The 26,861-nt window shown below is 35.3% G+C and overlaps 1 protein-coding gene across 1 annotated transcript in view; it reads left to right on the top strand.

Annotated features, from left to right (window-relative positions):
- HOOK1 (hook microtubule tethering protein 1) overlaps window positions 1-20,619 on the top strand; it is a 63,050-nt gene extending 42,431 nt beyond the window's left edge. The window contains exons 12-22 of the mRNA XM_041772547.1: window positions 270-380; window positions 3,585-3,672; window positions 3,752-3,812; window positions 5,776-5,916; window positions 7,753-7,846; window positions 9,506-9,540; window positions 10,093-10,175; window positions 10,793-10,893; window positions 13,899-14,000; window positions 16,807-16,875; window positions 18,819-20,619. Coding sequence (XP_041628481.1) covers window positions 270-380; window positions 3,585-3,672; window positions 3,752-3,812; window positions 5,776-5,916; window positions 7,753-7,846; window positions 9,506-9,540; window positions 10,093-10,175; window positions 10,793-10,893; window positions 13,899-14,000; window positions 16,807-16,875; window positions 18,819-18,989 — 1,056 coding nt within the window. The 3' untranslated portion in view covers window positions 18,990-20,619. The remainder of the gene's footprint in view (window positions 1-269; window positions 381-3,584; window positions 3,673-3,751; window positions 3,813-5,775; window positions 5,917-7,752; window positions 7,847-9,505; window positions 9,541-10,092; window positions 10,176-10,792; window positions 10,894-13,898; window positions 14,001-16,806; window positions 16,876-18,818) is intronic.
- Window positions 20,620-26,861: the final 6,242 nt, after the last annotated feature.

Raw genomic sequence — 26,861 nt, 5'->3', positions numbered from 1 at the left:
TGATAATACCATTTTGCTATTTATCAAGCAACCGAGAGAAACAGTAAAGTGTAAGATTTTTGTTTTGGGTCTTTTTTTTACTAAATTATTATTTGGGTATTTTAAAATTGATGTTAACTTCTATATACATGCTATTTCCACAACTATTTAGGATTACTAGATTATATTATTACTATAAATTTTATTTCCAATCAATTTTTCATTTATTGAATTACAAAAACCACTTAATATTATATGGTCTTACTATCTACTTTTGTTTCTGACAAAAGGTTCAAGATCTTCACAATAAACTCTCCTCTGAATCCAAAAGGGCAGATACACTAGCATTTGAAATGAAGCGGCTTGAAGAAAAACATGAAGCTTTACTTAAGGAAAAAGAGGTACACATAAATATAGTTGATGAGTAATACGTCTGTCTTCTCTTTTTGTGTTTAATATTGTCCTTGCTCTTCTGAGAATGGAAGTCATGTCAATCAGATCTTCTGTCTTTCTCCAAATTAAAGTGTTGGTGTAAAAAAAGTAGTAGAAATTCCCTTTGCAGTGTTGTTAATTTCCTTCACAAGGGAAGGTGAAGTCACAGGGGCAAGGCTACATGTCTCAGTGTGCATTTTTCCATTCTAGACCATTGGCTCCTTGACAGTAAGGGCCATAGATTTTATTTTTTAGTGGATTTATTGAGTTATAATGTATATACCATAAATTTTGCCCACTTGAATGTATAATTCAGTAGGTGTTAGTACATTCACAGTTGTGCAGTCATCACTAGTCAAATTTTAGAGCAGGGCCATTACCCCATTAGTTTGTCTACTGGCATATGCTGTGCATTCTGGTTTCTCTCCCCTCAGCCTTCACAACCCTTATTCTACTTTCCGTCTACAGATTTGCCCAGTCTATCCAGAATATGTCATCATACACTTTGTGGGTTTTGTGACTGGATTCCTTCATGTAGCTTAGTGCTTTCAAAGTTCATGCATGTTGTAGCATGAATCAGTGCTTCGCTTGTTTTAATGCTAAAGAATACTCCATGCTATGGATATATACCACATTTTATTTATCCATCCATCATTTTATGGACATTTGGGCTATTAAATAATGTGGCTATGAACATTTATGTACAAGTTTTTATGTAGACATATGTTCTCATTTCTTGAGTACATATGTAGATATGGTACTGCTGGGTCATCTGGTAACTATGGTCAACCTTTTAAGGAGCTACCAGGCTATTTTCTAAAGTAGGTGAACCATTTTTCATTCTCAGCAATTTATAAGGGTTTCCAGTTTCTCCATATCCTTGCTAACACTTACCAGACTTTTAATTTTAGCTATCCCTAGTGAGTATAAAGTGGTATTATTGTGGTTTTGATTTGTATTTCCCTAATGACTAATGAAGTTGAGCATCTTTTCATGTGCTTATTGGCCATTTGTATGTCTTCCTTGGGGAAATAACTGTTCAAATCCCATACTCATGTTTTACTTAGGTTATCTGCTTTTTTATTGAGTTGTAAGAGTTCTTTATAGATTCTGGATATAAATTCCTTCTCAAATATATGATTTGCAAATACGTTCTTTTTTTTTAAAGATTTATTTATTTACTTATTCATGATAGACACAGAGAGAGAGAGAAAGAGAGAGATGCAGGGACACAGGCAGAGGAAGAAGCAGGCTCCATGCCGGGAGCCTGTTGTGGGACTCGATCCCGGGACTCCATCCCGGGACTCCAGGATTACGCCCTGGGCCAAAGGCAGGCACTGAACCGCTGAGCCACCCAGGGATCCCCGATGTTCTTTTATTCTGTGGATTCTTCCCACTTTTTTATGGTGCTATTTGTAGCAAAATAGTTTCTTATATGATGAAACCAGAGTTAACCTATTTTTTCTTTTTTTGTTTATGCTTTTTTTGGCAGTATTTCAATGAAATCACTGAGTAGTGTGAGGTTATAAAGATTTATGTTTATATTTTCTTTTAATTTTATAGTTTTAGCTCTTAGTCTGTGACAAACTTTGAATTAATTTTTATATATGGTATAAAGGAGGGATCTAATTTCATTCTTTTGTGTGTGAATATTCAGTTGTCCCAGCACTGTTTGTTGGTAAGATTATTCTTTCCTATTGTCTTGATACCATTGTTGAATTGACCATGACATTGTAATGATAGATCCATTATACATTTCTCAGAACTCATAAAAGTAAAACAGAAAGAGTAAACCTTAATGTAAACAGTGTCCTTTGGTTAATAATAATGTATCAATATTGGCTCATCAGTTCTTCCAAATAACCACTAACTTTACCTGTCCTTACTCAGAACACCTTTGCAAGGGTTTATGTATTCACATTTCCATTTGATGCTGTGGATACTAAAGCCAAAGAGTCAGCTCACCATAGGTTATGTAAGTGAAATATATAATAGTGAAACTGATATTCAAGCCATGATCTATTTGCCTCCAAAGTCCATGCTTTTTTTTTAATTATTCTATAGTTAAAAAAAATTACTGTTGCATATTTGTACTCCACTGTATAATTACATCAGTTTGTTTCAAATATTAATTATCTAATGGGGAAATCACAAAATTTATATTGTCAGAGGAAGACATAGACATGGCCAACAAGCACATGAGGAAATGCTCAGCATCACTGGCCATCAGGGAAATACAAATCAAAACCACAATGAGATAACACCTCACACCAGTGAGAATGGGGAAAATTAACAAGACAGGAAACAACAAATGTTGGAGAGGATGTGGAGAAAGGGGAACCCTCTTGCACTGTTGGTGGGAATGTGAACTGGTACAACCACTCTGGAAAACTGTGTGGAGGTTCCTCAAAGAGTTGAAAATAGATCTGCCCTACTACCCAGCAATTGCACTGCTGGGGATTTACCCCAAAGATACAGATGCAGTGAAACACCAAGACACCTGCACCCCGATGTTTATAGCGGCAATGTCCACAATAGCCAAACTGTGGAAGGAGCCTCAGTGTCCATAGAAAGATGAATGAATAAAGAAGATGTGGTCTATGTATACAATGGAATATTACTCAGCCATTAGAAATGACAAATACCCACTATTTGCTTCAACGTGGAGGGACTGGAGGGTATTATGCTGAGTGAAGTAAATCAATCAGAAAAGGACAAACATTATATGGTCTCATTCATTTAGGGAATATAAAAATTAGTGAAAGGGAATAAAGGGAAAGGAGAGAATGAGTGAAAATATCAGTGAGGGTGACAAAACATGAGAGACACCTAACTCTGGGAAATGAACAAGGGGTAGTGGAAGGGGAAGTGGGTGGGGGGTTGGGGTGACTGAGTGATGGACACTGAGGGGGCACTTGGTGGGATGAGCGCACTGGGTATTATGCTATATGTTGGCAAATTGAACTCCAATAAAAAAATTTTTTAAAATTTGTGTTGTCTAAACATTTATGTGATTTACATAAGAGAAATTATCTCTTAGCATTAAAACTAAAACATTGTCACATAATTAGCTAAGCAATAATTATGAAATTAAGATAAATTATTGTAAGCATAAAGTACATTTCTGGTAGGCAGAATTAAATATTTTGCTTATATAAACAATTCTTTTTTAGAGGCTAATAGAACAGCGTGATACTCTGAAAGAAACAAATGAAGAGCTTCGGTGTTCACAAGTACAACAAGATCACCTAAACCAAACAGGTGAATTTTATTGGATTTAGAAGGTTTTTTTTTAATGGTAGAAATTTTGAAATGGTAATCTTTTGTTATTGTTGTTTAGATGCATCTGCTACAAAAAGTTATGAGAATCTTGCTGCTGAGATTATGCCAGTGGAATATAGGTAAATTTTTTATTAATTGAAAATCTATACTTAATGGTAGAAATGTCTTTTTAAAAACATTATTAGCCTTTAGAGGGTCCCATTTTATGAGTCATGGAGCTCAGAATTACTTTGTCTCATCTGCTTGAACTTCTTAGATTGTTACTGCTACTACCACAGTTTAGACTTTATTCAAAGGTAAAATTTTACCAACTAGCTGAATGAACTATTCTGGTTTTTATAATACGACTTTTATTGTGTTGAACTTCTTTTCCTACCCATAAACTCAATGGAAAACCTTTTTCATATCTGGCAGTCAAATCCACATGGGTGAAACAAATAGGAAAGGAGCTGTCAATAATAGCAGGAGGATTAAGCAGAAGTTAAATAAAATACAAATTTTAGAGGTTCCTCTTTTTTTTTTTTTAGAGGTTCCTCTTAACCAGCTTTTATTCTAGTATTTTGCTGCTATGTTTACTTCTAGATATTTGACTAATCTAGCAATTGTTTATGGTTTTCCTTTCCTTTTTGTGGTAACAGTTTTATTTATTACTTCATACTCTTTATTTAAATAGATTTATTGAGATACAATTCATCCATTTAAACCATATGGTTCAGGGGTGTTTACTGTAGTCATAGCGTTGTGTAGCCATCTAATCTGAGAACATTTCATTCCCCTAAAAACATCCTATACTTTTTAGCAGTCATTCCTGGGTCCTGCTTCCCCTCCAGCTCTAGCACCAAGCAACTGAGAATCAACTCTGTCTCATATAATAGGCCGCCTTTTGTTATTGACATCTTTCACTCAGCATATAGTTTGCAAATATATAAATTTTCATTTTCAATTTTTTGTTATTAAGACAGAGCTCTTTACATGCTGGACTGGAAAGCAACTTTTTAGTTATTAATATCCAGTGATATTAATTTCATCTTAAAAATAGCCATATGAGAAAAGCTATATGAGCCTGTATTTTAAAGTCATGATGCAGCCATTCAGAAGAACATAAATTGAGATTAATTTAAATTAACCTTTTAAGAAATTGCGTTTAGGGAGACAGCAGGTAGGAGAACATTACTTTTTTTATTTATTTATAAGATTTTTTTTAAAAGATCTTATTTATTTATTTATTCATGATAGAGAGAGAGAGGCAGAGACACAGGCAGAGGGAGAAGCAGGCTCCATGCTGGGAGCCCGACGTGGGACTGGGTCCCGGGACTCCAGGATCACGCCCTGGGCCAAAGGCAGGCACTAAACTGCTCAGCCACCCAGAGATCCCCTATTTATTTATAAGATTTTTAAAATTTATTCATGAGAGACACAGAGAGGCAGAGACATAGGCAGAGGGAGAAGCAGGCTCCCTGTGCAGAGCCTGATGCAGAACTCCATCCCAGGACGCCGGGATCACAACCTGAGCCAAAGGCAGATGCTCAACCATTGAGCCACCCAGGCGTCCCTCCTTTTTTATTTAATATCATTCCTATCATTTGCATTTTAGAAAATGTGTATATGTAAACTCTTAATAAAAATTGTTTTCTGAAAACAAAAAAAAATCTAGAGACAGTCATATGACTCTCATTTTAAGAGTATATTTAAAAAATATTAAACTAATTTCTTAAATCTATTGCTTTTATTTATTTATTTTTTTAATCTATTGCTTTTAATGTTTGTTATCTGAGGATGTGCTGTGCCTTCAGTGAACAGCATCTTAAGTTACCCGTAAAATAACTCCTATTTCTTTTGGGATTTGCATAATATTTAATGATATATAATATCTAATACTGGTGCTTTGAAAAATTTATTGCTTGATTTTTGGGATAGTCTTATAATGTATATAGTTTTTTCTTAAAAACTTTCAGAAACATCAGTTACATGTTTAAATGACAGCTATTAAAGGAATTGGAATTTTCTGAAAAGTTAAGAATGAAAAAAATGTTAAATGTACATTTAAGAAATTTAAAAACAAATTTTGCTTTTCCACATCAGGGAAGTATTTATTCGACTTCAACATGAAAATAAGATGCTCCGCTTACAACAAGAAGGCACTGAGAATGAGCGTATTGAGGAACTTCAAGAGCAGCTAGAACAGAAGCACCGCAAGATGAATGAATTAGAAACTGAGCAAAGGTGGCACACTCTTTTGTAATTGACATTCATAATGATTCCATTGGCTAGCCACAAAATCTGAACTTACAGAAGTTAAAGATGTCTTTGTAGTTAAAATAAGTAGGATTTAAAGAAGTTTAAAAAAAATAAAGAAGTTTAAATAGTTACTTGGTTTCAGCCTCTCACTCCCAATATTTTAGCATACTTTATTAACCAGGTTGCTTGTTCTTGAATTTCATTTATAAGCCTTCATAATTCACAGAAAATTTAACAATTGGATACATGACAATCTGGCTTTGGACTGCAGTCTGTGCATGGATGGAACTTAGACTGGAGTCAAATTTGAGTCCTGCCTCTATTTAAATTTATTAGCTTTCTGCTCTGGGCAACTCACACTTAGTGTCCTCAGTTATGAAAGCAAATGGTGTACTCATCTGACAGCAATGAAGTGCTTAATAATTATACTAAAAATATATAAAATTGATACAGTGTTCACCATATGCCAGGTGCTTTTCTAAGCACTTTTTCAGTATTCATTTGGAAAGCCGCACAATAACTGTATGAAGTAAGAATCATAATATCTTTTTTATGGATAAGGAAGCTGAGGTCCTAGCAGGTTAAGTAACTTGTCTAAAGTTCTAAGCTAGTAAATTCTCAATCCCACATTTGAACTTCCTGTCTGTCTGATTCCTGAATCTGGACTCTTGACCACTATGCTAACTTGCCTCTTATAAATAGCATATTTTGCTATCAAAGTATTTTATTTCATCTGACCAACCTTTATTGATCTTAGAGCCCACTTTAACCTTGCCTCTCAAACTTGTATATATAGTATTACATCAACTGTGGTTAAGAGAAGAATAACATTTTAGCTTTCTGAAGGGACCATCAGATATTACTATCCTATACAGTTCAATATCAGCATTGGAGATGCGAAGGCTCAGCCTTTAAAGGGTTACTGTGGGAAAATAGACATTTGAATAATGATTGTATTATGGGATGCCTGCAACAGTAGAATAATGGAGTGTTTTAAGGGGCAGGTATGTTAGGTCGTATATACATGAAAAGAGACATTCAGATACTTTCTCTTGCTGATAACCTCAGTGGAGGTAACTCTTAAGCAGGGTTTTAAAGAATAAGATTTTGTCAAGTTAGAAATCTACTCTAGGGGCAGCTCGGGTGGCTCAGCGGTTTAGAGCCGCCTTCAGCCCAGGGCCTGATCCTGGGGATCTGGGATTGAGTCCCACGTCGGGCTCCCTGCATGGAGCCTGCTTCTCCCTCTGCCTATGTCTCTGCCTCTCTCTCTCTGTGTGTCTCTCATGAATAAATAAATAAAATCTTTAAAAAAAAAAAAAAAAAGAAATCTACCCTAGTTGCTAGTGTTAGTCTCTTTAATTTAAATAAAAAATTATGAAAAAATGATTGGGAAATGGTGGCCTTTGTCAATACACCATGAAATCTGAAACAACAAGAAGAAACCTCATTCCCATTCACTAAAGATACAAATGTAGGAAAATTGAGCTATTTTTCTGATTTTCTTTTTCTGATTTTTATACCAGTGAGGATGGTGCAGAATTGATGTACTTTTTGCAAGTGGCACATAAATATCTAAAATTTTTAAATGTGGGAATATATACTTCCTTGATAAAATGTCATCTTTTTAAAAAATATTTTCTTGCAAGTAGCCTACTATACTTACATTATATATTATACCTAGCCACAGATAATTGTGGGTCATTTGTTATTGCTATTAAATACAGACTTCATGAGTTAAATTGCACAAATGTACCTTTATAGATCCAAACTACTTTGGCTTTCAATACAAATAAATATATATATGATTCATCTTATTAATAGGCTAAGCAAAGAGCGCATCCGAGAATTGCAGCAGCAGATTGAGGACCTCCAGAAATCTTTACAGGAACAAGGCTCCAAGTCTGAAGGAGAAAGTGTAAGTAACTTAAAAATTGTCATGATTCTGCTGTGTGTGGACTCTCTGCCATAAGTTCTGATGCCCAAATTAGTCTTGTATTTGAAAGTGCTACCCTTATCTTTTGAGGGTACCCTTGAATACCGTATATATCTGCATAACAGATGCAGCACTTTTGCCAACTTGGAGCCTATAAATTAATGGTGTGTACTGGAAGGTGATTTCTGTCTATCCTACTTCAACATCTGCACCTAAATTCATGGTAATACCTGGTTGAGAGTGTGCTGCAGGAGAGGTCTTCACAGCTCTTTTCTCAGGTGTGAGAAAAGTACAAGTAAGAGTAGTCAGCAGTCAGGATTGGGGAAAACTAAGAGGAGGGAGAAAGTGAGACAATGATTTCTACCAAAGAGCACCAAAAAATTGGATCATACCAACCTCCAAAGGACAGACACCTCAATGCAGTTTTAAAGACATCACTCCAAATATATTTCTTCCCTCTTTCCATGCTGACTCATTTATGGCCTTGCCGTTTCTCATGGGCTTTGATGGCAGACATTACGAGGGCACAGATAAGAGGACTCAGCAGAGATGGAACAGCCCGAATCTGAATATACCTAGCCAGGTGTCTGTAGTTGGATCTCTGTACCCAGAGGGGAAAAGAAGTGACAATGGAGGGAGGAAAGCATTTAATTAAAACAAGATAGAGTTTGATGTGTGTTAGACACTTGGGTAGATGGACGATAAGGTGGTTGTGCCTATATTGATGGGGGAGAGAGCTATGAAGAGTGAGTAGAGAGATGAAAAAGACTGAAAGGGTTGTATTTCCTCTCTGTCTTTTATATGCTTTATATGATTTTCTCTTTTTTCCCTGGGGGCTTGGAAATAGAAATCGTCTCAGGCATGGCGGCATCTCATATGTGCATATATACGGTATTGTAACCTCTCTAATACAAATATTCTTTTAAGCCACATTAGGGAATACTTTTAAAATGGGACCTATTTGGGGGAGTACGTTTTGGATTACAGTATTTTTTAAAGATTTTATATTTATCTTTTTAAAATCAATTAGTGTCTGAGTTATATTTCAGATTTTATATTTTAAACTCTTAATCTATTTGGTAGATGATCCTGAACCCACTATTGGAATTTAAAACTCCTGCTTTTTAAAGAGGAAGTTTTATGTTTTAAATTTTATTTTTTAACAAAATCCACTGCTTCACTTGATATTAATATTAAAGTGTTTGCATTTGTAATGATAAAGCTTCATTATAAAGGTAATTATTTAAGTCTATTCTTCATTAAACTCCTAAAATCTTAAAATTTATATTTTAAATAATGATTTTAAAATGTTTGATACTCCTCAATATATCACATTCAGCTTGCATTTATTATTTCTCTTCAAGTTTAAATTTTATTTTCATGGTATTCAGAAATATGAAGCATTTTTCTTTTTACTGTTTTGCTCCTCCTCTCATTTCCTAACCTCCTTTCCTTTCCCTTTGAAGTAAAAAATATCTAAAATCTTATGTTTTTACAAGTATGTTATTAGAAATACAAATTTTTGAAACATTTATAATTTTAAATAACACACTTCAAAAGGAGGTAAAGAGATTTTGATGTCTGGAAAATTTATCTTTGTCACAATAGTTATCTCACAGCAACTTTTTTTAATTTTTATAGTCCAGCAAACTAAAGCAGAAGTTGGAAGCTCATATGTAAGTAAAACTGATATTTCATTTCAAATATGAAAGGGGAAGGGTTTTAAAAACTTCTAAAGGTAGTATTCTTTTCTGATTTTGTTTATAAGAAAAATCCCCCAATGCCAATTGAATGTTCATCACTGCCCCCAAGAAATGAAAAGAAAAAAGTGCTAACATGTTCAGCCTGACTGCCAGTGATCCCAGATCCTACATTTTTCAGTCACTAAATGTCATATGAAGAGTTTACAAAGTAGACAACTGTCACAACTTGGCTATGTGAAGACATGGGATGCTTAACCAAAAAAAATATTTTGTTTGACTTTCTAAGGAAGCAAGGATGGCAAGGGGGAAAAAAATTAACATTTTTAGCACCCATCATGTGCCAGGCAATTTACTTATCACAGCAGCCCCTATAATATTTGGCAAGTATTATTCCCATTTCACAGGTGAGGAGATTGAGGATCAGAAAGTGATTTGCCCACAGTCCACAAATGTTATGTGGCAGAAATCAGTCTTCATTCCTAGGTCTGTTTGCTTCCAAAACTCCATGCTCTTTCCCCTACTTAGGGAAAAACTAACTGAGGTCCAAGAAGAATTACAGAAGAAACAAGAACTCATTGAAGATCTTCAGCCAGATGTAAATCAGAATGGTAGGTATTTGTAAAAACTTGGATCAGACTCCATCTAAGGACTTGCCTTTTTAGTTAAAGGATTCAAGAACTGTGTATAGGTTTTTGGACGCTCCATAAATACCTGTGTTGCAAATAAGAACCATGACAATTTTTTAGTGATTTAAGTAATAAATGATCTAATCTTAAAGCAAAAAAAAATCTAATAAAATGAACTGATTGATATATAGGAGTATCAAACATTGTAAAAACATAATAGAATTAATACTATGAAAATATAAATAAAATAATGTATAATCAAAGTAAAGTAAGTTTTAAATATTGTGTAGAAGGAATGCTTTATTTTCTTATGATTGTGATAACACTGTAAAGTGTGTTTAGTCATTGAAACATTTGATAGAAAGGAGAAAAATAGCTGGATAAAGCAGATTACAGATATTTTTTAAGAAAAAAATGAAATGAAATGATTGAGGATATATTGGTTGCAGCTCAAAGGTTTTAGATAAGAATTCATTACAGAGAAGAAATAAACATTTCTCTTAAGTTCTCTTATCAGTCTTTAGAAAAAAATTATATAATTTTTATGTGAAGAGGGAGTATTTAAAATTGGTCATGTTTCATTTCATTTTCAATAACAGCACAAAAGATCAATGAACTTGAAGCTGCTCTTCAGAAGAAAGATGAAGATATGAAAGCAATGGAGGAAAGATATAAAATGTACTTGGAAAAAGCAAGAAATGTAAGTGACTTACTTTGGGGGACCCAAGTCTTCTTCTGACTCAGGTTCTTATCAGGCTGGTTCCACCTGTGGGACTGTTCCTCTTCTATCTGTGTCATGTCACTTTTCTCCCTATATCCAGCCTTGGGGATCAGTTCTCATATTCTCTCCTTGTCACTCATCAGCATCAGGTAAAACAAACATGGATTTTAAACCGGGACTATAGTGGCTTCATTTGGGGAAATGACTATTATGAAGTACAGGAACTTTAGTTCTTAAAGTGAACGTTTGCCTTTTGTGAAAATTTAGCTCTTCAAACTTGTTTCAAATTATTTTAGCATTCGGTCTAGATTAATAGTTAAGCACTATTCTGTTTACCAAACTAATTTTTCTTTTTCCTTATTTCAAACTTAAATATCTCTAAGTACTATTCTCACAAAATCTTTTATTTCCATGAATACCATATATTTTCCTAATTAATTATAAGTATTCTCTCTTAGAGAATGTTAATCTACTTTTTTCTACTTATTAAAGAGGATTATATGATGAAGTTTTAAAATGCTACTAATACATTTAAATTTTTTGTTTATTAAGTTATAAATAGGACCAACAGCAACAGGTAAACCTTAAGATCTCAAGACTTAAAAGGTAGAAGTTACTTCTTGATCACAGGAAGCCCATCTTTCAGTGGGGGAGGGGCCCTGCTCCATACAGTCCCCTAGAGCCCCCAGCTGACAGGTTTTGCCTTCTTGAACATAGCATTTCCAAGCTCACTCAACATAGTCCAGCTGGTAGATGAGGGATGCCAGCCTAGACTATACTGGGGAAGATTCATGATGAGGTAGACCTGGGAACTGTGAACCACTTTTCATTCTCGTTTCAGTGGGCAGAACTCAGGCATGCAGCTCCACCCACCTTCTAGAGAGCCTTAGTAAACATCTGCAGTTGTCTCTGCCACAGTCCAGTTTCTCTCAACTACGAAAGTAGAAATGCTTTTAGTAGAAACTATAAAACATAGAAAGGTTCCCAGAGATAACTATTAACCTTTTGGTGTATTTTCTTAACAGAGCATTTTTTTCAATGTATATTGTCTCCATGACTGCTGACCACAGTACAGACACAAACACACACACACACACACAATTTGTATGATCATGGTACACATGATTTTAAAAGTTAAACACATTTTAAAAGTTAAAATAATAATTTCCTCATGTTATAGTATATGTCCTGCCAAAGCGAGCTCAATTTCCTCATGTTATATAAATGTAATTTAACACTTACTGAGCACCTGTTATACTAAGCACTGGGAATATAGCTAAACAAGACGACACTTATGGAGCAGCCTTTCAAAATAGAAGAATGGCTGTATAATGTTCAGTTGAGTGGGGTATATCATAATTGACTTAGTCATCATCATACTATTGTTGGAAATGGTTCATTTCCATTTCTTTTTTGTTCGTCTAGAAATAAGACTATAGACAACATATTTATACAGAAAGCTTGCCCCTTATTTTGGTTTATTATCTTAGCCAGGTGCCTAGATTAATGGGTCAAATGGAAGTTGTAGGTCAGAGATGCTTGATATGTATTTCTAAATGTTGTTTTAAAAGGATTATAACTAAGTAGACAAAGCAATGACAATGAATACCATATTCTTGTCATCATTGAACACTATCATTTAAAAGAACCAATTGCTTGTATAATAAATATGATTTCATTTTTTTACCTTTACGTGGAGGGAGAGTTAATTATAGAAATGTGATGTCCATGCTAGAAAATTCAGAAAATAGAGAGAAGTCATATTCATACTTAATATCACTTAGAGATAACAAATTATGATTTAAACTCTACTTTTATAATGTGAACTCCATGAGGGCAAGCACCAAGTCTCCTGTATCCCCATGTGCCACTGTCGGTGCCTGCCATATTCGGCACTCAGCAAATTGTTTTGCACTCAGCAAAAAGTTTTGAATGTAATGTTTAGCATATTACCTTTAGGCTTTTTCCTTTACCTCTATAAGTATAGGTGAAATCTTCCTAATTCTTTAGATGATTTTATTTTTTTTTCTAAGATTTTACTTATTTATTCATGAGATACAGAGAAAGAGAGAGGCAGAGACACAGGCAGAGGGAGAAGCAGGCTCCATGCAGGGAGCCTGATACGGGACTCGATCCCAGGTCTGCAGGATCATGCTCTGGGCTGAAGGCAGCACTAAACCGCTGAGCCACCCAGGCTGCCCTCTTTAGATGATTTTAAATCCTTGTTACTAGATTTGTAATTCCATCATACAGATGACCCTGGCTACATAGTTTGGTTGAGTCTCTAAACAACATTCTGATTGAATATCTTTTACCTACCTTTTAATAATTTCCATAAATGTAATTGAGATATCCTCTAGTTTACAGACAAAATCGCTGATTTCTATTATATTGATCTTATATAGAATTACATTAAGTAGGTTTGGTAGTAAAAGAGATTGTTACTATGATTTTTTTTGTTACTTTATACAATTAGTTTCCATATAATTATCAAATTTGTTTTAATTTGAAAAAAAATACTCAAGTCAGATAAATATGGAAAGTGTTATTTCAAGACCTTAGTGCTCAGAGCTTAATAAGACTAAATTACTATCTGAGTACTGAGCCTTGGAGAAAGGAAATTGTATTTTGGGAGAGGGATCTTCCTATTTTTGTACTGAAGTTTGATACCATTGTACTTCTATAGAATGCTATTTTTGTTATTCAAATTTAGTAGCCGAATTAAGCCATAGTTAGCACCTGGATCTCTTCCTGGATAATTTTTCACTTTATGTACAAATATGTATATATATTTAAGTTCAATTTGCCAACGTATAGTATAACTCCCAGTGATCACATCATGTGCCCTCCTTAATACCTGTCATCCAGCCACCCTATCCCTCTGCCCACCTCCCCTTCAGCAATGGAGATATTATAGACAATGTTCTTATATTTCAATACTTGGTAAGGTAAAGTAAATGTAAAATATTTTTTTCTTTAAACAGGTAATAAAAACTTTAGATCCCAAATTAAATCCAGCATCAGCTGAAATAATGCTACTTAGAAAGCAGTTGGCAGAGAAAGATAGAAGAATTGAGATTCTGGAGGTAAAATGTTCATATTCATACATTTCCTTTTAATTATTCTGTGTAGCCCTGGTAATTAATTGCTGTCATATATCTGTCATAAATGATCAAGTCTCACAAGAAGTTGAAGTCAGAAGTTAGAGATACCATGTTTTATCACTCTGTGTTTTTTACAAAGAATCTCATTAGCCCACAAGATTGGTCTCTTGAGTGTATGTACTCTGCTGCATTGTGTCTCTCTCTCCCCAGAGCAGCCAATCAAATGGGTATTCCTTAGTGTCTAATAGAGTTCTGCTATATTAGCTCCTTTTAAGCTTATGTGGATTAGAGTTCATCCAAACAATATAAATAAAATAAAAAGAAAGAAATCAAACTCGCCTTTTTAAAAAGGTACTGTACTCAGCTAACCAGATATTCCTTCTCTTTTCTTCTCTCTGTTTCTCACTTGAAACTAAGTAAACTCCTTAGTTGCAATTCCTGAGGGAAGAAAGTGCTCACAGAATCTGTAAGCCCTTGGACTAAAGTGGCAGTCTTGGTTACTAATCATGCACAGCTATATTAGTGATGACATCTTCTAATTAATTAGCTGAGTCTTTAAGTTTTAAAAGTTATTTTTTGCGCTAACGATGATACCATTTTTACTAGCTGGGTTAAGTATGTCAGTCTGGAGTTGTATATTCATAGATTTTATAATTGGGCATGTTCTAGTTTTCTTTGCAAAGTGTTTTTACAAAGCTACTATTTTTAATATGATGTTGAGATGTGATACTGTTCTTGAAGTCCATTTGTACTTCCTCATAATAATGTATGTGTAATTGCAGAGCCATGATGGGTTCTATATACTAGCCTTGAAATTTTCATCATTGATAGTAGGTTTCTTTTTAAATCAACTAGAAATGCTGTATTTTAGAGAGACACATTGTATTCATTTACTGTTTTCTTCATATTATTTCTGAGCCAGTAGATATGGACTGTAGTGGAAACATTTTATTTAAAGACTTAAAGACTTCACATTCAGAATGCACACTAGTCTTTTGTGCACTGGCTAAGTGCTTGTCCAGACCATGGAAAGTGCTATAGAAAGCACTGGATAGAGGTATCTCTCTGAAGAAACACTGTTATTCTACAGGATCCAACTTATATGTCTCTTCCCCCATAAAGCTTTCATATGTGTATTCCTAAGGCAGAGTTGGTTATCTCTCCATAGCCATTCCATGTATTCTGAACTCATAAATTCATCCTACAATAGCATTGTTCTTCTCTTTGATGTTTGTGAGAGTGTTTTGAGAGCAGAGGCTATATCTGATATCTCTGTACTCCCAGCATTAAATATCACAGAAATCAGAGGCCTGGGTTACTGGTTTATTGGTATATTCTCTTAAAGTCATCACCTCCTCTCTCTGATCCTATATCTTCTAATTGGTAAAATAATGAGACTTGGACTGAAAAATCCCTGAACTTTTAAATTGCATTGGTTATTTACTTCCCAGTGAAAATGTACAAGCATCATTATTGATGCTTGAAGTACAGCTCCCCACTAAGTAGAATGACAAGTGGCACCTCTGACTATAGGGCTCTGAGGAGAAACTTGACTTACATCACAGCATATGGGCCTTTAGCTTACACATATTTTTCTGTATGTATACCGCAAGAAGCAAAAATGAGAAAAGTGGTGGAAATAGCAGTGGTGGAAAAGTGGTGGAAATTCCAATAGTGGTGGAATAGTAGATAGAATAGATGGTATTCTATCTACCATCCCTCTTGGGATGTCTTTGTTTGGATGTGAGCCAGAAAAAGGTCATCTTGCCTCCCTCATTTTTTGTGTGCTTTTGTATCATGAGCATCTTACTGTAGGAACATTCAAATAGTCTAGTTTATAACTTTTTATATGTGTCAGCTGTATTTGGTGCTCAGTGAAATTACAAAATTTGCTATATTTTGGGAATTAAAAAATGGATGTAAGTCTAGAGTAGTGAGCAAATATGGCTATAGGCAATCTAGTATACAGATCACCAAGAATAGAGACAAAAATTTGTGTTAAGCTTTAGAGGAAATTTTTAAAGGATTTTCTGGCATATGTTTTACTACATCCTCTTTCTCCTTAGTTTTGACTCCCCCATAGGTGGAGTCTATTTTGTCATTTTTTTTTTAAGATTTTATTTATTTATTCACAGACACAGAGAGAGAGGCAGAGACACAGGCAGAGGGAGAGGGAGACGCAGGCTCCATGCAGGAAGCCCAATGCGGGACCCGATCCTGAGTCTCCAGGATCACACCCCAGGCTGCAGGCGGCGCCAAACCCCTGCGCCACCTGGGCTGCCCTATTTTGTCATTTAAGCCAGTGGTTACTTTCTTCTCTAGATAATGGGGGATAGTAGCATGAGAGTCACTAGTTTGTTTGTTGTTGTTGTTTAACATCTGTTCTTCCAGTAAAATTTCTAAAATAAAGATTTACTCGTCATTATCTTTTTCTTTCTTAAAGGCATATACATGCATTCTCCATGATTTCATTAAGATATTTTTTTAAGACTTTGACAGAGAGAGAGCACACACAAGCAGGGGGAGCAGCAGAGGGAGAGGGAGAAGCAGGTTCCCGGCTGAGCAGGGAGCCTGATATGGAGTGCAGTCCCAGAACCCCAGATTCATGGCCTTAGCCGAAGGCAAAGCCGCCCAAGCACCCCCAATCCCCGTTCAGAATTTGACTGCTTTATGCCACACAATGGCATTTTTTAAAATTCTCTAAATGGGCACAGGGGAAAAATGATTCCATTTTTTGGTTGTTTGGGTTTATTTCTGGGATTTTGATAGTCCTTGTATCTTTTTCCAGAGTGAATGTAAAGTAGCAAAATTCCGTGATTATGAAGAAAAACTCATTGTTTCTGCCTGGTACAATAAGGTGAGTTGACATTCAGCCAGTGATTGGATATTGTGTTTATCAAACATTTGACCATGAACCATAGGAGTATATATATTTTATACCACAAATCAGTACATGTACACGTTTACATATATAACTGAAGTGAAGTTACCCTGTGTGCATTTCTCTTCTTTTTTCTTAACATTGGTCATACTTCAAATTGTGTATTTTAGTTTAATGTTTTTGGTTGATTTTCTCCTTCTTAAAATCCCTAAAATTGATTTTGTGACTCATCAACTGTTAGTTGATACACATGAAGCACACATACAGCAGTTCATAAATATTTCAGGAATTGCCTTATTTGAATGAAAATCTTTAATTCATACTTCATAAAGGGTTTCTGAAGTATGAATATCTGCAATGCAAAATTAAATACTTATAGTACTCAACATTTATTTTAACATTCCATAAAGCCTCTATGTCTGTCTTTCACTGTTTTTTTGTGTTTTTTTTTTTTAATCAGCGGTGCTCTTCAATAATTATCTCAACAAGGAGAGAGTAGTATAAAATTATTTGAAGTATTTTACTTTGTCATCCTACCATTAGCAAGGTGTTTTCAAGCATTTCATGATGTATTCTTTTGGGTTCTTTTAATCCAAATAGAGAACAACAAAGCCATTATCTACCTTAGCTGCTGCTTTATTATGAGAGAATATCAACACATGGATTCTCCATGTTTGAACGCTATGCTTCACCACATAGAACTGGTGGCTGTTCCTCAAACATGCCTGTTCTTTTATGTCACCATACTTTTTGTCTGTGCTCTTTCCTTTCCTTCTCTGTTTGGTAAAATCTGACCTAATTTAGCAAGGCCTTAAAGGAAATTCTATGTAAAGTGTTCCCAGGACCTGCCCTCATGAGTAAGTCATCCTAGTTGAAACTGGGAACTGTGTATTATTATCCCTGTTTCTCTGTAGCATCCTTTTTTATATATATAAAGATTTTATTTATTTATTCATGTGAGGCACAGAGAGAGAGAGAGGCAGAGACATAGACAGAGGGAGAAGCAGGTTCCCCACAGGGAGCCTGATGTGGGACTCGATCCTGGGACTCCAGGATAATGCTCTGAGCCAAAGGCAGATGCTCAACCACTGAGCCATCCAGGCATCCCTTCTCTGTAGCATCTTGATACATGAATCATTAAAGATATTAGAGCCAAATAATGCATTATTATTCATTTTCTACCCATATCTTTTGAGCATTTACCATGTTCTATGTCTTCTACTAGTTACTCATAATTCTAAGCTGAGTGGAAATCTGTTATGTGGTCTATTGAGAAAAAGTAATGACTTCTTTTACTAAGAAACCCAACATCCACAATTACAGTAATTTGTCTCATATCAGTATATAGGTAAACAATTGTGAATTTGAACTATGATGGTTCTCAAACTTTGGCATGCATCAGAAGACTTGTTAAAACAAGTTATTCGACTCATCTGCAGAACTACTGATTTAGTAGGTCTGGGTAGAATCTACAAGCTAGAACTTGCATTTTTAACAAATTCCCACTGGTAGAAATGATGATCTGGGGACCACATTTGAGAACCATTGATCTAAGAGCTTTTGTTGTGCTATGTCTGATCATTGTGGGTAGAGTGAAGGCCCAAACACACAAATTTCTTTGGAACCTTTTTTGTTATAATTAAGCTTAATTTTAGAATATTATTTTAAGCTACTATTTTTAATGATTTCAAATTCTGTAGGTTAAAATAGAGAAACCGGATTTTATGCCTTTGTTTCCTCTTCCTTGCTAATATTACAATGTACAGAATAATTAGCTTCTGAACCCTTTACTTTTTCTATAAAATGAGGAAAACATCAGCTTTATAGAATTGTATTCAGGATTAAATGACTTTATATATGTGAAAAGCACTTTACAAACTCTAAATAGTTTTGTTATTTGTTTGCTTATTTTTGTTCAGAGTCTAGCATTCCAGAAACTGGGGATGGAATCTAGACTTGTGAGCGGCAGTGGTGCATGCAAAGACACTGGTGCCTGTACTCCTGCACGGTCTTTCTTAGCACAGCAACGGCATATCACCAACACCAGAAGAAATCTCTCTGTTAAAGTTCCTGCTATAACACCTGATTAAACTATAAAAGAAAACATAAACAGAAGTGCCCTTAAAATATTTTGTATCCTTCAGTTAACTGCCAGATTGAAAAAGAAATTTATGATGGTGGATATCAGCTATTTTAAAGTCAATATGCATAAAATTAATTTTGTCAGCTTACTTTAAAAACAAATATAGAATTAGCTATTTCTCTAAGAGAGCACATTTGAGTAATTGGAAGATGTAATTAGGCACACATTTTAAACATTTGTCTTCTTCTGAGAGTATTATAATTTCAAACTGACTTTGTATATTTTAGTTTAATGTTGTCAGTTATACTAGTAACTTAGTTTGCAATGTGTTATCAGTAATAAGTAATTTAAAAATATATCTATATTTGTTTTATTATTTTGGTCCATATAAAAATAGTCTTGAAGTAGGTACATGGAGAACTATACAAGAGTTATATTTTTTTGACTTGATATATATAAGGATTTACCTCTATCCTCAAATCTGTTATGAGATGGGCCTATTTTATCATGTAGTGAAAGATAAAACATTTGGAAGATTGGACTATTGCAATAACTTCTGCTGTAGTAAGTGACTAATTGGAGATTTTGCAGATTCAGGAGATTTCATAGTTCTCCTGCATACCTACTATAAACAAGGGCTTCTGTATAGTGTAGTTGAAATGCTAAGGGTATGGAATTGAATGGACTTTATAAAAGGTGATTTTTCATGTGGGAAGCAGGGCAAAAAATATAATTTGTGTGAAACATCCACACCAATTTTAATATGATTATAGTTATTGCTTTTAAGCATAAAATTATCAAGGCTTTTGCTAAAAAACATGCTGTAATAGTTTTCCCCTACACTGCAAGGAGATGGTGCAGTAAGGGAAACAGTCGGGGATCAGTTTGATTTTGTTTACGAATTAAGGAATCTGTCCAAGACTCCATTCATAGTATTCAGTTTACTTCTGTCCAAAGCTCTTCTTTTATTTATTTTCTAATTTTTTGGGTCATTTTTAAGAGTCACACTTTAGAACTTTGAGTTAAATCTGTGCTGTCCAGTATTGTAGTCAAGCTAGGTATGGCAATTTCAATAAAATTAATTCAGATTGAAAGTTCCTTGGTCCATCAGCCACATTTCAGATGCTCAACAGCCACGTTGCTGCTGGCTACCATATTGGAAAATGCAGATATAAAAGATGTCCATCATTGCATAAAGTTCTATTGGACAGTGCTACACTAAACCTTTTTATGGTAACTGGGAAATACTCTTTGATGTTTGACCACAAAAATAAAAAGAAGAAAAATTTTAGGACTGTTTCAGATATGAAAAGGAATTAAGTTGTGACATAACTAGCATTCTGTATTCCTTGGAGTTATACCTTATGTTGTGACGTTCATTGTTAATCTTTCCAGTGCTGTTCAACAACTGCACACCTATCAGCATATGTCTGACCCAGGGGTCAGCAAACTTTCTGTAAAGAGACAGGCGATAGATATGTTAGTTAATATCATAGGCTTTTTGAGCCATATGATCTGTCCCAACTACTGGACTCTGCTGTAAGTGTGAAAGCAGCAACCATAAACAATATTTGTATAAGCAAAATGGACATTGTTGTATTTCAATAAAATTTTATTTACAAAAACTGGCAGTAGGACAGATTTGGCCTGCGGGCTGTGTCTAGATTTTATTTTCAGCCTTTCTTTGCATATATGAGTATTGTTCCATTTACAGTATTATTCATTTATATACTTGGTTTTTAGATTCTTTACCAGTAAATTTTTTACTAATCACTGACAATACAAGAATTTCATATTGCATTTAAGTCTCTTAAGATTGGGGAGCAGCTATCAGGATATGTTGTTTTATCAGGGTTACTTCTGTTGACTACCTCTTAGATTTTGATGTTTTTTATTGGTGCAATTATATTGTTGGTTTGCGTTTTTGTATATTCTTACAGTCTGCTTGCCTGCAACTTATAGTGAAATGAAATAGCCCTTTGAAAATATTTTAGCATGCTAATTAAAATTTTCCAAATATTATGGCATTTTGGTATATTTTGGTCAATATAAGACATCTCCTCCTTTGGTGTTTACTACTTACTTATAATTGAGATTTTACAAGCTCTTCAAGCTCCCTTTTCTTGAAACTTATTGTAAGACATCAATTTCAATAAATTAGTACTTTCACAGTCGTTCATAAATTTTAGTTACTATATTTGGAATTTCTAAGCAATTCATGCAATTTCTGAATAAGGACAGAAGGCTAGTTTTTTTTTTTTTTTAATAGAGAAGAAACAAATTTTGTGATTTATCACTTTTCTAGTTGATAAGTAGTATTTAAAACGCTTGATATAGAAGTATTTATACAAGACTAATGTAAAGATCTGTATTATTGTGTTAACTATATGGAAATTCAGGAACTGATCAGAAGTGAGATTCTTTTCCACATCTGGTTAATGTAGTGAGATTGACACCCTGTGGGTGGTATAGCATTATAAATATTCATCACGAACCATGACTTCTACATGTCTGTTTTGTGAGGTTTGAGTGTATATGCCAGGGAAGGGAAATCCAGCATTTATCTGTTTGATAAGGAATTGAGTGTCCCAGTGATTAAAGAGTAAAACCACAGACCAATTTGGAAATGATCTTTAATTTTGAGCATTTGCTCTAAGGTTAATATACTCCTTTCTCTTTTTAAAATAAAAAATGTGTATACATATGACAATGATCATTTAATGTATTGAGAAATATTTGAAGTTCATTCTATTTTTTCAATGAATAAGGCTGCTGAACTAATGATTTAGTATAGATTAAGAATTAATGTCTTCTCTAGAAACATTAAACTGAGTATCCTTCATTAAGATGTCACCACCTCTGATAACTAGATTGCTAATTTGAATGTTAGATAATGTTTCTACATCTACACCTCTTTCCGTATAGCTGGACATCTGGCTCTGTGGGTTGGCTTTTAGGCCACAGTACTGCATTAGGTTCTCTATATGCATATTTAATGAGAAGCATTCCTATGTAAAAATGTGTGTGTATGGTTGTATGCATACATTCCTATTGTGAACCTGTACATGGCAAAGAAGTAGTTTGGAAACTTGTAAAGCACAACCATTAAAGAAAATAGTGTTCAGTTATTAAATTTGATGTAGCTTAAATATTATGTTTAGTTTATAAGAGGTTCTTTCTATTTTCTATGGCAAAGACTTTGACACTTGAAATATAGAAGCAATACTTGATTTATTTTTGTAAGTATTTAGGATATTATTTTAAATAAATGATTGTCTAATAACTATATATTAGTTGTGAAAGGTTTTAAATAAACTTTCTGATTTCTGTGTCTGACATTTACAGTGGATTTTTTTTAGCGGGTGTAAGTGCACATTTATTTGCCATCTTAAATAAAGGATTTAAAATATTAGTTTTCTTTAAGAACTAATTACATTAACTTAATTCTTCTAATTTTGTTTTTCATTTGAATTTTTTGGTGAATAAGATGTGTAAAAGTGATTTTTCGATGTTCCCTTTTATGTCTCTGGTTTCATCACTATGATCTAAACATTTTGCATTATTGTGCAATCTGGAATATTTCTGGGTCTTTGGCAGAGTTGCTACTTATCACTCAACATCCATTCTCCCCTTCTTCCTTTAGTAATAGAATGCCATATTTTAGTTTGTTACATTTTCCATCCAATAATGGGTGAGGGCAGGAAGAATAACTACTTCCCAGACTCCATTGTAACTAGGTGGGGCCATTTAACTAAATGCTGTCCAAAGAGATGTGAATAAGTAGTGAGGGGCAACCCTCTGGGACAGTGGAACTACAAGGAAGAAGACACTTGGATCTCTGATACAGCCATTGGGTCAACTCAGCTGTCACTTCCAGCCCAAATTTCTCTGAAGCAATTTTTTTAAAGTGATTTCATTTTTTCTAGCATTCTACTTATTTCCCAATCTCTACATGTTTGTAAGTGAGTTGTGAAATTTTTAGGAAAATGCAGGTGTTCCATGTTCTTGGAACATGTCTTAGAAAGGTTTAATTCTTTTGCTGTTAAGGGATGCTCAGTAAATACTTGTTTTATTACATGAATGAAGTTCATGTGCCAGATATGCAAAAATGGAAAAAAAGTGAAGTTCCATCTCACTTCAAATAGATCTCCATGATCCCAAAACAATGTGATTCTATAAATCTCACTTTCTGAACTTAGCAATAAATGCTGGCCCAACATCATCACATAATTTTGTGATTAGTTTCCTAAGAACAACCAAAGGCTCTTGACCTGCACTTGACTTGCACTTGTGGCTGCTAGCCACAATGGATACTTAAGCATAAAATGTAATTAAATTTTATTCCCTCGTTACAGCCACACATGCCTAGGGGCTACAGTATTGGACAATACAAATAAGGAATTTTCAGTCATCACAGAAAATTCTAGATGCCTAGGTTGAATATACACACTCTGCATCTCTGAAATTTCAGGTGATATGTGATCATAAATGTAGTGAAGTAAAACTTTCAGACATCTTCCTGCACGCAGCAACATGCCCAGGGCTAGAGCTGCAGTTGGATTCTTAAGCTGGCTACAGTTGTGTCGGTGAAGCACTCCACTCCCTTGTCCACCTGGGCTGTAGCAACATGCTATCAGTAAGTGGTAAAAGCTGCAGTTTAGGTGTCTTGCCTCGAGCTTCATTCAACTCAACTATTTCCCCTTTCCATAAACCCTTCCAAGGTTTCTCAAGTGAGATGAGAGCCATTTTTCTAAAATTTTCTGACTCTGTCTTACTGATCTTAATGTGATCTACTTTTTTTTTCCTTCAAATATCTGTCCCAATACACCGTTTCTTGAGATCGTTGGCCATGTCTGATTCATCTCTGTTTCCCTCACAGCACTTGGCACAGTATCTTCTACACAGTCAGTACGTATATACTAGGTGAAGTAGACTTGCTGATGATACACAGGTTTTCTTTAGAAATCCTGTCTCAAAAAAAAAAAAAAAAGAAATCCTGTCTCAAGATGCTCTGAAGAGATAAAGGAAGTGAATTAAAGGAGCTTCTGAATAGACAAATTAAGAAATGCTCCATGTGTGGACTCAATGAATAAACTGTCACACATTGATCAATACTTCTGAGAGAAATCCAGAAAAACAGTTGAGATTTGTGCATACCATGTGACTAAGGAAATACCCACACTGAAACAGGTAGAAAAGCTGAAACACACTCACCATAAACCCGACTCCCAGCAATGTGCCTTGCAATGTGAAGGAGACCCCCAACAACCAGTTTCTCCCTGGGGAGTGACAGGTTTGAACCATACATCTAACATCCCAACTTCTTTGGCTGCTACCTGAAGAACTAGCTTCTAACTAAGGTGTCTCTGGTAGCTGATGAGCCATGGTGCTCACTAGTCTCCTAGGACCTCAGAGAACAAGGATGTGGTTTTAAATGGGTACACAAACACTTCCTGGGATTCTTTCTCTGGCTCACTGCTGAGTGGCAGGCAATAAAGCTCAGCTCCCAGCTTCTCCCTGGAGGGGCTTCACTGTATGTCTAACACTTTTAAGTTTTCTAGCTGCTGCCTGACAATTTGCCTACTAACTAGCCTCCATGTAAAACCTGATGGTGTAGGCAATTACCAGTCCTCTGGGAGCTTGAGCAGGCTTGTGAGCACTTCCTGTAGCTTCTCCCCATCTTACTCCAGTGAAAAAAACCAAGCCTTCGTTTTCTCCCTGGAAGGAGTTGAACTATACATTTACTACTCTGACTTTTCCAGCTGCTGCATGAGGGTCTAACTTCTTTCTTGTTTCTAGGAGTTGACAAGGCCCAGCCTTCAGTAGTCGCTTTGGGTCCACAGAGAAAGTGACAGTTTTGAATGGCCCTGCAGACTATTCTTAGGACTTCTCAGTTCACTCCACAATAAAACCCATCATCTCTCTGGAAGGGACACTGTATACTACTACCCTAATTTCTCCATTTGCTGCCTGATAGTCTGGCTTCCAACTTGTCTGTTTCTGGGAGCTGACCACACAGGTAATGATTAATCTTGTGACTTTTTTGAACACATGTATAGGCACTTCCCAAAGTTCCAATACCCAGCAAGCTGCAGTGGTAAAACCAAGTCCCCAGCTTCTCCCTAGAAGGAGTTCAACTTCACACCTACCCACCCCCATCCTTTTCAGCTGCTACTCAAGGGACTGGCTTCTAACCCAGCTATCTATGAGAGGTAACATGACCCAGCATTTTGCCAGGACCCTGGGGACAACAGATGAACCATTTCAAAGAGTGTATGGTCTAAATGAGGAAGCAGGAACTGATCACAGCTCCTCTCCCCCGCTCAGTATAGGGCAAATGAGTGATAAAGTCCAGCTCCCAGGTTCTCCCTGAGGAGAGAAGGAATTGGAACATCTAGTGCTCCAAACTTTTCCAGCTGCTATTGTGAGGAATTTGCTTTTATCTCGCCTATCTTGAGGCACTGACAGGACTTGGCATATTCTATTCTCTTGGGGGCCACTAAAAACTAAGATGGCAGTTTGGACAAGCACAAAGGTTTGAGAGGCATCCAGAATCTCTGGCCAGGCTGACTTGTGAGGCTCATCTCCTATATGAGGCTAGTCTGTGAAGACTGGGAAAGGTGAGTGTTTTATGTAATGTGCAGAAACCAACATAGATTGTCAAGTACAATGAAGAAAGGAAAATCTGTTCCAGAAAAAAGAACAAGGTAAATCTCCCGAAACTGACCCTAATGAAATGAAAATTTGTGATTTACCTAATAGAGAATTAAAAATAATGAAGTCAGGAGAACAATGCATGAGCTAAGTGAGAATGTCAACAAAGAGAAAATATTAAAAAGTACCAAACAGAAATCATAGAGTTGAAGAATACAGTAACTAAAATGAAAAATTCAAAACAGATTAGATTAAGCAGAAGAAAGGATCAACAAACTAAAATTTCATTGGAAATCATTTGGTAAAATGAGCAAAAGAAAAAAAAGAATGAAAAAATGAAGATAGTTTATGAGACTTATAGGATACTCATCATGGGAGTCCCAGAAGGAAGAAAGAGAAATGGATGGAAAGCTTATTCAAAGAAATAATACCTGAAATCTTTCCAAACCTGGGAGAAAAAAATAGAAATCCAAATCCACAAGTCCCAAAGGATACCAAGTAATGTGAAATAGACTCATACCAAGATACGTTATAATCAAATTGTCAAAAGTTAAAGACAGAATTTTGAAACAGCAAGAGAAAAATGACATGTTATACACAAAGGAACTCCCTTAAGACTATGGGCAGATTTTTCAGCAGAAATCTTGTAGTCCAGAAGAGAATGGGACAATATACTCAGAAAGCTGAAAGAAAACAAAAAAAACCCTGCCAACAAGGAATACTTATTCTGAGAAACCTATCCTTCCAAAATAAGGGGGAAGTATCAGGTAAACAAATGCTGAAGGAATTCATCACAACTAGACCTGCCTAAGAAGAAATACTAAAGGGAGTTCTTCAAGTTGAAATGAAAGAATATTAAACAGCAACACAAGAGCATAAAAGTATGAAAGGTGGGCAGCTTTCAACGAATTCAACGAATGCCTTACAGTGTGGTTTACACAGATCCAACATTGAGTCAGGTGAAATAAAGACAAGCCCTGAGAATGGGGTTTTTCAGGAAACTGCCAGAAAGGTCAAATAGTGACAGCTCTCTGATCACGGACCTTTGGGATGCTACAAACCCATCCTACTCCCTCCAGCAGTTACTTGGCGCTCGGTTTTCTCAGCTCCATAGCTGTGAGGCTGCCGTTTTTTAAGGGGACTGCAGAACTGAGGAGAAGAGAATGGAAATAGGGTAAGTTAAAATGCCACAGAGCTTCCTGTTCTTACTGAGATCCAGCTCTTT

Source organism: Vulpes lagopus, chromosome 10, assembly GCF_018345385.1.
Source record: "Vulpes lagopus strain Blue_001 chromosome 10, ASM1834538v1, whole genome shotgun sequence".
In the NCBI taxonomy this organism is placed as follows: domain Eukaryota; kingdom Metazoa; phylum Chordata; class Mammalia; order Carnivora; family Canidae; genus Vulpes; species Vulpes lagopus.
The sequence above is the reverse complement of the archived record's forward strand: the minus strand, read 5'-3'. Positions and strand labels throughout refer to the sequence as shown.